This window comes from Penicillium macrosclerotiorum (genome assembly GCF_028827735.1).
Source record: "Penicillium macrosclerotiorum strain IBT 26536 chromosome Unknown utg000002l_segment0_segment0, whole genome shotgun sequence".
NCBI classification, from domain to species: Eukaryota; Fungi; Ascomycota; class Eurotiomycetes; order Eurotiales; family Aspergillaceae; genus Penicillium; species Penicillium macrosclerotiorum.
In genome coordinates this window covers 1,034,840-1,046,871 of record NW_026643082.1, presented here as the reverse complement: position 1 = coordinate 1,046,871, position 12,032 = coordinate 1,034,840, and the positions used below count along the sequence as shown (strand labels likewise).

Genomic DNA, 12,032 nt, shown 5'->3' with positions numbered 1-12,032 from the left:
GCAAGCCATGGATATTCAGACGGTAACAACGCCACAGGCCCGGTAATCAGACAGTCTTGGATCCTGAAGAAATTCTGAAGGGAACAAGAGGGGGAAAGGAAAGTCAGAAGGTGAAGTTGGCTCATGGAGGGGCAAGCGGTGAGATGAAGCCACTGTCCGAATCAGGAATTGTCTCTGGGCCTATTTCGGCGAATGCCTTCAGTCCTACGTCATGGGCGGCCGCAATCTACAGTGGCAATGGACAGAGAAAAGATAACATCTAATGCGGGAGGATACGGTTCCCAGGATTGGAGGGCCTGAGATCACAGAGATATCAAAAGAAAGCCGGGGGACTGGCCCGGCCAGGTCACGTAGTTCCGATGGATTCGGTGGCGGACTGACGGGGAACCAGCGGACCAAAGTACCTGACTAACAACTTAACGCGCCTCTTGTTTGACGAAATCCGTGAGTCGCAATTCAATTGGGGGAGATCGCCAGTTAGTCATCATGCTAAGTCATCTGATCCCCAGATCGTAATACTGCCTTGAACGTCAGGCCTCCATAAACCAGGTCATTGCCGCTGTCATGGACTTCCCCACGGCTTCTCTTCCTAATGCCACCTCGGTGATCGTGCGGTGATGCGGTTGTCCGGCATCCAATTCTCACGTCTTCCTCATCATGTCATCCGGCGATTCCGTTCCTCTGTCTCAGCCAGCCAGGACGATGATGTGTTCGCCAACAGCCTGCGCAAGACAGTAGACGCGCATCGATCCTCAAATCGGGCTCGTCTCATCCGCAAAACTTATCCCCGTAGTCCAGCTCCAGGACTCTTCAGGCCGACAATTCCTCCCGAAAACCGTCCGGGCTACCAGCTACCGGCGCCACCAGTGCTGGAGCCGTTCAAGCCCGTGCCCAAGAAGACGAAAAGCAAAAAACACTCGCGCCAGCGGAAACCAGAATTGAACGCACAATTGACGGATGCCCGAAAGGAGACCTATGCGATTCGAAAGTCAACCTCAACACGCCTCGGTTGCCCCGAGCAAACCCCATGGCTGAGCTACCTAGAGCTACCTGAGGGCATTGGCGATGCTTCCGCGCACCTCGACGCGGAGATTCTCGCGTTGGACCGTTATCTGAGCACAAGTCCCCGCGAGCAACACCAGATCGACCAAGTGCGCTGGAAATTAGTCTCATTGCTCAAGCCAGTGGCCCCTCATGCTCCCAAACTCATTGGGTCCCGCGCTACAGGCCTAGCATTGGCGCATTCAGACCTCAGTCTCTTCCTTCCTTACGAAGATTTTCCACCGACGCTCGACCATGTCCGCAAGCCCCGTGTGACAATTTCACAGATCCAAGATTCCTGTATGCGTCTGCTCCATAAAGTTGAATCCGCTCTGCAGGAGGACCCGGCATTTCACGGTCAAGTCCGCCTCAATAGCAAAAACAATCGTGCCGTTGATGCTCAGCATCGCCCAACAGGCTTATCACTGCACGTTGTTTGCGGGGAACGTGTTCCAGCTATATCGGAATATCTCAAAGACTATCTGGTCGAATATCCTGTTCTTCGGCCTCTGTATACATCACTCCGGGTCTTACTAGAGACACAGGGTCTCTATGGATCATCACAATCAGGAGTCGGAATTGCGCCGAGCGCGTTGGCCTTGCTCGTGGTCGCCTTTTTGAAAATGAACCACGGTCGTTTCCCAGGTTCTCATCGCCTTGGCGACCAGCTACTCGCTCTTTTACAATTCTATAGCACTGGTGTTGACCTCCAGGCCTTTGGTGTTGCCGTTGATCCTCCGAGCTTTTTCAATGTTGATATTCTACGTCCAGTCCCTCATCAGGAGACAGAGCCTGCATATCTCCGAGGCCAGCGCTCTCTTATGGCTGCGAAACGCACTGCTGCAATTAGAGGGAATATCTCCGCTAGTCGCAGGTTATGCATTCAAGACCCGACACATTACATGAAGGACCTAGGGCGTTCGTGTACTCATACCGCCGAATTACAGAGTGCCTTTGCAGCCGCATATCAACAGCTTCGTGCTGCTTGTGATGCCTGGGACGGTCCACAGGAAAACACTTCCATTCTCACCACTGCCCTACGTGCAAATTTCGACGTCCTTGAGGACTTACGAAGCCAGATCGTCTTCCCCGTAGACCCTCACTAAATGATCTAAAGGAAATTGTGCTACCGACTTTGAAATATGCCTTCCAGAACAATTCTTCTCTTGTTTACATGCTAGATACCCTGTATATACACAAGTCTCTTCTCAATTTTTTTAGCAAAAATATCTTCAATTGACCAATTATTTTGTCTAATGCTCGGCTGAATCTGGAAAGTGCCATTGGAAAACAGTTTTCGAAGCAAATAATCAGAGCAATTGCCGGCTCCGCTTTGCTAGGGAGATCGGTCTAAGTGAGCGGAATGATAATGCGATAATCAACGAACGCGACGCTCACAACTGATTAAAAAAAACCAATGGCGAAGGAAAAAATACGCAAGAACGCAATGGGTAGGAGGGTTGACACCCAATTAATGGACCGGTGAACAGAAAGACGCTGTGAGTTGCAATCATGTAGGAGGAAGGGGGAATTAGTTGCTGGAGCCCTTTAGGTTAGCCTTGATTTCGATCAGATAATGATAAAGAAAGCTGAAAACTTACTAAATTTCCAATGGTGAGATCTGGTCCAACGCATAGAGCCAGTTGCCACCTTGTTCCTCTTTCTCAAGCCTGTGGGAAGAATTATCAGTCAAAAGGTTTCGGACAGTTCAATTAGTCGGTATCGAAATACTCACCACTCATAAGGCCACAGGATGAGATGGCCTTGAACCTTGTTCAGAAGGTCTTCTGCACGCCCCTTATCCATGACTTCGTCCGAGGCATGAAACTCACGTTTGGAACCACTTGTGGTTGCTCGACGTCTTCGTCTTCGGTTGAGAGATGCATTCAAATTGATGGCCTCAGAGTAGTCGACTTGTATCGAAGCCGCACGTGGCTTTTCAGCGTCCTCCCCGACGTTGAGATCTTCTTGCGCATTCTGCACAGTACTCAACAGGTGGGGATCTGACATGGTTTTGAGGGCAGCCTTTTCATCGATAGATGAAAGAGTTTCTTGATGAGCAAGCTCGGGTTGTGGCCGTTCGCCGTCGTTATTGCTGGCATCAGATGTGCCCAGACCGGCCTTTTCGTCAATGGCTAAGAATGTCTTCGACTCGGTCGTCGGTCCTTCAGTCTTAGGGCTAATAAGAGATATTGGAGAAGTAATGGAAGTGGCAGTAGCAGCGGTGTTGGAGCCAACACCAGGTGAAGTAGTCTGTTTCTGATGAGGTGGATTGAACGACTTGCTGCTATGATGGCTTTGCATCTCAGCAAATCGTTCACCATATGCCGCATATTCCTTGTACTCCTTCCAGTTCTTCACCTCGCTGTCAGGCATGCAGCGAAACACGGAGCGGAAGATCTTCGTGTTCTTTTCCGCAACAGCTTGCCATGTATCCAGGTAAAAGGCATCGTTTACTGGATCCCGCATGCAATCCTTGTCAATGAAAATACGCTTCAAGTCGGGTACAAATGGTTGCCCAAATCTGGAATTGTCGTGGCTCTCTTTGGACATGATTAGGCCACTGCTGCCATTCTCAGATTCGAGACTCGAAGATCCAGAGGCGCCATGGCCTTGTGATGGGGTATCTGAGTTGGTGTTGGTTTCAGAGTCACGGGCAGTTTCACCTGAAGATCCTTGCTTTCTCTCCTTGCATGCAGAAGCCGCTCGAGACAGCTTTCGCGGAGACGACTGCTTCGGTTGGTCGATGGTACCCTTGCCTTCAGACGAAATCGGAGAGACCAATGCCTCTCTTCCACTAGGCGCCATCTGTGAATCACGTCCGACCCCCAAACCAGCCTGTTCAGCTGCCCTCAGATTGTCGACACCGTCACCATCCACATCTTTCTTGTGCTCGGAGTTATCTGTAACTCGGGGATCGGCTGTCAATCTCCGATTACTCTTGAGGTTGGGGTTATTCCCTTGCTCCCAATCAACATCATGGTTGAAACTATGCATTCCTTCGGAGCGAGACAGGAACTCATCCTGAACGCGGTGCCGACGTTCAATCATCTCACGCTCGTCTTGTCTCTCAATGACAGATGACTCTGATTCGCGGCGTTCGCGGCTGCCTTCACGCTGGTCGCCTTCTTCGGCAAATTGGATCTTCCTTAGTTCTTCTTCAGTGGCGAAGTCATGCTCAAGAAGCTCGTCCACATCGATTCCAAGATGCTCCCGCATGAGACGCATGCGAAGAGTATGCGGGAATCGTCCAACCAGATACGGCTTGCCATTCATGGTGGATGAAATCATATCAGTGTCCCGAACAACAGCCGCCACTTCTGAATCTCGCGATCCAAGCATGGAGCGTTCATTGATATTCGCTGATCCAATAATGGCGGCTCGGTCATCGACAACCATGCACTTCGCGTGAATGTACAATTGCTCGGTAACCAACTGCTTATGTGGACCGATCTTGCCCCAGGCTCGCAAGCTGAAGAATTGGATGTAGTCTTCGGGCTCGATGCCAAGCGAACGAAGTCGTCCAAAGATCGATGTCTCCCCACGACAGATACTGCGGTATTGGCACTGCATGATAAGGCGCACACTAGTTCCCCCTTCGCTGTCCACGGTGTTCTGGAAACCAGGCATCAGTGGAATCACAATGACAGCGCGCCATGCTTCCTCGTTCTTGGCTGCTCGAACGATACGCTCCACCAGAGCATCACCAATCAGGTTTTCAATCTTTCTACCATCAATTTCACAGGTACTGATGAAGAACTGGTTTTCGATATAGACAAAATGTTCAGACTCTTCAATCAGCTTGACGTAGGCATTCATGATGCTGTGTTCGGTGACGTCCGGGGTTCCAGTCGACCACATACTGCTGGAACGCAGAATTTGAACCTCACAAGTTCCGTCTAGACCCAGGGCTTCCAGATCAGCCGGATTGAAGTCTGGCGGTGGCAGGAGAAAAGGCGTGGGGCGTGTTGGTTTCCGCTGACGAAGAATATAATTCCACCGTTGAACAAAATGGCGAGTAAGATCCCGAGCAGGCTGGCCAACCACGTGCATCGAAATATCATGCCAGGGCATGCGTGGTACAACATTACGATCATACATCTCCTCGTAAGGCTTATCCAAATCATAGAAATCTTGGATACGCGGGTTAGAGTAATCCTTTCCAGGCCAGAGCTGGCAGTTGTCTGCATCTTTAGGCAAATCGGTATTTTCGAAACCAGTGGGTTTGTCGTCCGTCAGCTGATGTTGAGGGGTGTCCCAACGCCCGAAACAAAGATCAATTCCTCCCACGAAAGCCACCGTATGGTCAATAAGACACAGCTTTTCGTGATGAGCCCAGAAGAAAGTGTTCTGGCGGAACTGGTTGGGAGATCTCTGGACAAAGATGTTGGGGTGGAGTTCAAGAAGGGAGAACTTGGAGTACTCCGAGTCGATGGGGATGGCCGAATTGATATTCCGGTACATGATCACGAATACCTTTACACCTTCACGAGCCTTGTGCTGTAGGAGACGGTCCAATCGCCATTTTTGGCTAATGGCAGCAGGTCGCCGCATGTAAAGCTCCGGACTCAACCACCAATCATGAATATAAATGACATCCTTTGCTTGATTGATAGCCCTCGATACAACCCACATATGGTCGCGTGCATCCACCAGCCATTGCGCAAAACATTTTTGACGCACAGGGGCAAAACTATCAAACCGATTGGGTTGCATCCAGGGGGTATTTGCGGCCATGAAACGAATTGAGTCCTCGAACTGTTGAAGTTGACGCTCATTTCGTGCCAAAAGCTTCAGCTTGCGCTCGGAATTCTCAAGGCGCAAAGTGTGATGTTGAGGGTGCCTGGCAGACTCCTTCGCTGACTTGGCTAGATCTTTCGCCTTCTGGTTGCGAAGACTCATCTTCTGGGTTTGAATCTTGAAATAAGGATCTATCAGGAAGACATCGTAAATGTTCATTTCTTCGGGAGAGTCAACACAGACTACATAGCTGTGTCGAACAAGAAACCACTTGGGCCAATGGCGCTTCTTGATAAGGGAAGGGGTCAAAGCTCGTCGGAAGTCCAAGCCTTTAGATGATTGGATGATCAAGAAGCCTTCTTTACCATGATAGCTGCCCTCGGCAGCGAGACGGACTCCAAGAGCAGACAACTCCAAGAATTTGCAAAGGCGATTGCTGTCAGCTCGGAAGATCAAGAATCGGATCATCTTCTGCAAGTAGAGTTCGAGCTTCTTCCGTTGCCGTTCTGGGTAAGTCTCCCTTCTGCCCCCTGCCCCCTCATGAGTTGAAGTTGCAGCACCGGCTTCTCCTTCTGGAGGGCTAGTGATGCTGGACTTTCTGCGAGCAATTCCAGCAGAAGGTCTGCGTTCTTTAACCTTCTTTTTTCCGGCTCTTTCTGTGCCACTCTGTGCCTCAGGGCCAGTTTCATAGCCTCCGTCGTCTTCTTCATCCTCGAATTCGCTCTCCAGTCCTCGAACACCTCGCATATAGGGAAAAGCACTTCTCGGAAACCGGGGAAGGCTGGGGCTATTTTCGGTAGTCCGAAGCTGGATATACTTCTGTGTTCCAAGGTGAAGCTTGTACTTGAGATGCAGGTTGGCGAAATCCTTCAGAGTCCGGAAAATGATCCATTTCATTCGGGTCATACCACTTCCATACTCCAGTTCAATGCGGAAGACAAGATGACGATCGCCGGAATGAGCATCGATACGACTATCGGTCACCCGAACCTTAAGTTGCTCTAGAAGAATCGGTATTCTTTTGCTGCCGTGTTCGTCTCGTTGGAAGGCACTGGCCAAAATCAACGCAGCGGGGACGGCTGAGGCCAGCTCAGCAAGCAGCTCTGCGGACTTTTTGTTATCCACGGTATGATCGGGCTTTCGTCGTTGGCCAATTAGCTTCAAACCAGCCTTGATCTGTCGCCAGCGCTGGGCACTGGCACTCGTGCCTCGTTCGTTGCGATGGCGTCTCCAGGTAGCGGCAAGGCTTTCGGCATTTTCGGATGGCCCAGCAAGGCCAGTCAGTCGCCTCAAGTGGCTTGGCCGTTGTTCCTCCTGATTTGCCTGGCCATCATTTTGCAGTCCAATATAGGACAGGCCACGAGCCGCCAAAGCGCTTCTTTTCCTCCGACTCAGTTGAGCTCTGCCCTCATCCTCAGAGACGCCTTCCCGAGGCTGAGGGGTGAAATCGGTAGTGCTGGCTCTTCGAGGAAAAAGGTTGGTCCGGTAGTTCTCAAAGGGAGCAAAGGAGGAAGAGAAATGGAAGGACGGGCGCCGTGTTGCTTTAGGGGTTGTGGGAGCCGTTCGCGTTCCAAGCTCCTCGTCCGTTTGTTGCCGACGCCGAAGAATCCTTTTCTTTTTGGGAGGATCGCGCTGTTCGCCACCACTTTCTTCAGCGTCTGCATCTGCATCACTTCCTTCTTCCGCCAGAGGTTCGGGAAAGCGGAATTCCCCGCGCTCCTCACGCTCAGAGCCTGGGGTCGCCAGGTCAGCTTGGGGTCGGAAATCCCCAATCGTGGCTCCGCTGGCAGACCGGGAGTGCGATGCAAACGGGGGAGATGCAGCCAATGATTTCAATCGAGTCATGAGTGACTGTCTCCCTCTTGCTTGCTCTCCATCTTCATATAGAGACGATGGCCGGGAGTGTGGCCGGGAATGAGAGGCTTCGGGGGCTTCATTGTCGGTGTCTCGGAATTGAACACTTGGAGCACGAGATTGGGGAGACATCCCTGACCCGGGTGATTGAGGTTTCTGGTGGTTCAGAGAGGGTGCCCGGTCATCGGTCGACCTATTTGGTGCGCGAGCGCTCAGCGGCGGTTTGCTTGTTGGGGAGCCCCGCTGCGTGGAAGATGAGCGGGGGTTCTCCTTGCTATTCTGAGCTTCTTCGAATCCCTTTATCAATTCCTTGGTTTCCGGGGCTTTTTCGTCTTCTGTGGCATCTATCGGTTGAGTTTGTTGAAGTGAAGCTGGGCGGGCTGGTTCGGTGGGAGACGGGAATGGCGAGGCCAGCTTTGCCCCGTTCGAGATTGAAATCGGATCGGGTTTCTTCGACTGTTTCTTTTTGGGTGTGTGGCCGGTCTCCTTTTGTGGAGGCAAAGCCAACTGAGCGTCGGTCATACTAGCATGTCAAGACGATCGTCAGATGCAGCTCATAGGGAGGGTACGTTCAGGAACGGGGGGTTGCACATACCTGCGGCGGCGGGATCACTCAAGACCCTGTTCTGTGAGATCGGATCCTCTCGCTGTCATCCTACTGTAGTACTTTGGTTGTCGAGAAGGGGCGATTCAATGGCATATAAAGGTATGGCCCACGCGACTGTTGACATTAAAGGAGCGTTAGTCGTTTGAATTAGTTCGCGACTGCGGTGGAGTTCCGCCCCATCAGACTGTCTCCGACTGGAGAACTCCCGCCAAGCTAGCCAAGAAGTGGGCGGTCAGTTCCTGGAAAAAAAGGGGAGGGAAAGCGGGCGCCGACCTCACCGGATCAGGAGCAATCTCTGAAGTAACTTCCGATCTGTCCAGTAACTCCAGCTTGGCCCTCGAGAAAGAAGGAGAAAGCATCTATCAACAGTGTTGGTTTTTCCCAATTTGGGTTACTTCTTGTTCTTAGGCCGATGCGCGCCTCAGGCAGGATCATCACGTGTCCCCACCGTTGATGGGGGGCCAGATATATATATATATATTTCTAACTTGTTGCGTAATATCGATAGTGAGTGGGACCGGAAAAGTTACCGTAATCAGAGATTAAATGATTGTTCTATATCGCACGAGCACAGAATGTAGATGCATATTCAGACACACTCGCCTGCGATGGCTGCGTTCCTAGTGGGGTCTCGGTACTTGGACAAACCCCAAGGGCCCTCGGCTCCAAACGCGATATACCCGAATCAACGTGGAAAATCGTGCCCCGCCCATTGACTGACTTGGTAGACAACCAACCTACCAATATAAAGTCAGTTTCCGTCCGATCCGCTCCCGGAGTTAATTACAATCACTTGGTCACCTATCTTGTTATTTCGACCCCCCACAACCCCCATTCACCGTGATCGAAACCGATCATGACTGATCCATTGAAGACTCTCGATTCATCCGGCCGGCCCAAGCCTGCCGCAGTCTCGCAGCAGGTCTATGCCATCGCCGGGATTTCCGTGACCGTCTTCGGGCTCGAAGAGCTCCGCGCAGAGACGAAAGATGTGGCATGTCTCTGGCTGCTGCATCCACGACTGGCGACCCAGGAGCGGATGACCGGCATCGCAGGATCGGTCATCAGTGACTGGAATAGCAAATGCCAGCAGATCGGGTCGCCAAAGGGCTTGATTGCCGTCTCCTTTGATCAGAGAAACCATGGAGCCAGAATGGTTGATCCTCTCGCCAATGAGGCCTGGAGACAGGGGAACCCTCGTCATGCCCAGGATATGTTTTCTATCTTCCGTGAGTGAATGTTGCAGCCTCTATGCACTACCGTGGACCTTATTGCCGTAAGCTAATGCAAATATGCAGAGGGAACTGCACGCGATACGTCTCTCTTGATGGACTATTTAGCTTCCTACATTTTCCCGAAAGGAGAGCATACGATCTCCGAGAACCTGGTTCTCGGCGTTTCCCTAGGTGGACATGCGGCCTGGAGCTGCTTGTTGCACGAGCCTCGGATAAGTGCTGGTGTGGTCATTATTGGCTGCCCAGATTACCTCAACCTTATGGTAGACCGCGCACGGCTCTCAAAGCTATCGTCTTGGACAAAGTCGAATCCGCCCGGCTCGGAGATCCTCGGTTCAGAGGCTTTCCCATCCTCTTTCGTGGACACCGTCAAGCAATACGATCCCGCGAGTCTGATACTTGGCTATATGGATACCGGATCGTCAAGTCTTTCCCGCGAGGGGCTGTTGCCAGAACCCTCGGAAAAGGAAAAGCAGGACCTTCGCCCGCTTTTGACTCGTTTGCTGTCGGGCAAGCGGATAATGAATTTATCTGGTGGGGTGGATAAGCTTGTGCCTTATCACCGAGGCGAGGCATTCTTGACTTGGTTTAAGAAAGCCATTGCATCCAATGGCTGGTTTGGGGACGGTGGAGTGACGTTTGAGGATATTATTGACCAGTCCGCTGGCCATGAAGTCACGGCGGGCATGGTTGACGAGGCTGTTCGTTTCATCAGTGAGACATTGGCCGCGGGCGCGGACAGCAAAGGCCGGAGAGGATCAGTAAGGGAATCCAAGATTTGAACTCTGCGACAAGAGATAGACTACGGACGATAGACCTACTGTAAATAGCGACCGAAAACGTGCATTGTGTTCAAGGACGTGCATATACATAAAATCCTCTACGCATCTGCAACCCGGGTGTCATTACTGGCAGTGGAAAATACTCAATGGCTTCGCCCCAGATGAACAAATCTGATGATCCAGTCCATAATAAGACCCAGTAAGATCCAATTAATGTCATAATGATCGGTAAAGATCACATAATCCGGAGATACCAGGAATACCCCAGGTCAAACCAGGAAATCTTGGAGCGAGTATGGTAGTTCCGTGTGGAAAAGTAAACTTTGAAAAAATCCTCCTTGTGGTATTTGTTTAACACAATGTGAAATCGTAAGGGCATTCGGAGGCCATGCTATGCTACTCGCATACACAAAAACCCTTTTTCTTTTGACAAGCCAGAACCAACCATTTCAGCTCGTGGCAGCCTTTTTTCGAGTTCCGATCGTCCTCCTCCACTGGCGGAAAGACATTGAATCCTCCACAAGACCGAACGCAGCCGCAGAGCTGCGATGCCCCGATTCACCCGCCTTCTCCGAAAAACACCTTAATTCAACGCTTATGCGACCAGCTCAACAACACCACCGGCCTCCTTGATCTTCTGCTCGGCATCACGGCTGAAGTAGCGGGCACGGACGACGACGGGGATCTGGGGGAGACGGCCCTTGCCGAGAACCTTGGAGTAGCCGAGGGGCAGGAGATCAATGACGGGGGCGGTGTCGGTCTTCTGGCCGCTCAGGTAGGCATCGCGCTTCTCGGCGGGGACGAGGGACCACAGCTATATCGCGAGTAAAAATTTCCAGTCAGCAAGATTGTTCCACGAGACGACGGATGTCGGTCCATTCTGTTCTTCTGCATTCCACTCGCAAGCGATATTGCTCTCCATTGTTGTTCTTTTAATTCCCCCTCATTCAACAAATAGCACAAAGATCCTTCCTCGCTCGCTTCACAGAAAAATTTCACAATGAACCGATTCTGACTTGTTCGATGTCACGTACCTTGTCAAGGTTGATGGTGGGCTTCCAGAACTGCTGCTTGGTCTTGTGGAAGTAGCGCATACCAACCTTACCGAAGTAACCAGGGTGGTACTTGTCGATGTTGGTGCGGTGGTGGTGCTGACCACCGGCCATACCGCGACCACCGGGGCTCTTGCGGTGCTTGCCGATACGACCGTAACCGGCGGACACATGGCCGCGGCTGTTAGAAGAAAGTGAAGTTAGTATAAGCGGTTCGGAGACAGATTGCGGATGTGCGATGGCCAGCGAGGTCGAAGTCGTTACGCCGATCGCTATCAAAATTCGAGGATGGACAAGGAAGGGTCGACTCACTGCTTCCGAGTCTTCGAGAAACGGGTGGGCATCTTGTCGGATGTGGTGTGCTCGACAAGACCGGTCTGTGAATTGGGCGTTGAAGGGGGGAGGTCGTGATGCTTCCGGCTCAGATGTTGAAATCCACGCTCCGGTAAGCTAGAGTGTGCGCTAAGCACTTCGCTTGTCCCGTGATAGGGTCAAACCCTGCCCTGGGGCTACAAATCATCACGTGCAAATAAAGTCAACATACCGCCTACTTTCTTTGACGCACTATTTATTCTGCCACCGCCTCTTGAAATCACTAATCACCTCCAAGTAAATGAACATACATAAACATTGAAGTAACGACAAAAGCTCCCCTGAAAGTGGTGGAATTAGACACGTAAAATTAGTTGATGTTAGTCTAAGGGAAAAGTCATCCGTATCA

General features: G+C 51.4%; 4 protein-coding genes across 4 annotated transcripts; 2 read left to right on the top strand and 2 right to left on the bottom strand.

The window, feature by feature from the left end:
- Window positions 1–617: 617 nt before the first annotated feature.
- On the top strand, window positions 618–2,147 carry N7462_001524 (uncharacterized protein; the record flags this gene model as incomplete). The annotated part of the gene is made up of 1 exon (XM_057073250.1): window positions 618–2,147. The coding sequence occupies one exon, from the start codon at window positions 618–620 to the stop codon at window positions 2,145–2,147; it is 1,530 nt and encodes a 509-aa protein (XP_056936891.1).
- Window positions 2,148–2,572: 425 nt separating this feature from the next.
- pld3 (phospholipase D) lies at window positions 2,573–8,157 on the bottom strand (the record flags this gene model as incomplete). Its single annotated transcript, XM_057073249.1, has 3 exons — window positions 2,573–2,579; window positions 2,643–2,711; window positions 2,777–8,157. The coding sequence occupies 3 exons, from the start codon at window positions 8,155–8,157 to the stop codon at window positions 2,573–2,575; spliced, it is 5,457 nt and encodes a 1,818-aa protein (XP_056936890.1).
- Window positions 8,158–9,098: 941 nt separating this feature from the next.
- Window positions 9,099–10,259, top strand: N7462_001522 (uncharacterized protein; the record flags this gene model as incomplete). Its single annotated transcript, XM_057073248.1, has 2 exons — window positions 9,099–9,471; window positions 9,541–10,259. 2 exons carry the CDS (start codon window positions 9,099–9,101, stop codon window positions 10,257–10,259), a joined length of 1,092 nt encoding a protein of 363 aa, XP_056936889.1.
- A 595-nt stretch (window positions 10,260–10,854) lies between these two features.
- On the bottom strand, window positions 10,855–11,655 carry N7462_001521 (60S ribosomal protein uL15; the record flags this gene model as incomplete). Its single annotated transcript, XM_057073247.1, has 3 exons — window positions 10,855–11,073; window positions 11,294–11,492; window positions 11,624–11,655. The coding sequence occupies 3 exons, from the start codon at window positions 11,653–11,655 to the stop codon at window positions 10,855–10,857; spliced, it is 450 nt and encodes a 149-aa protein (XP_056936888.1).
- Window positions 11,656–12,032: the final 377 nt, after the last annotated feature.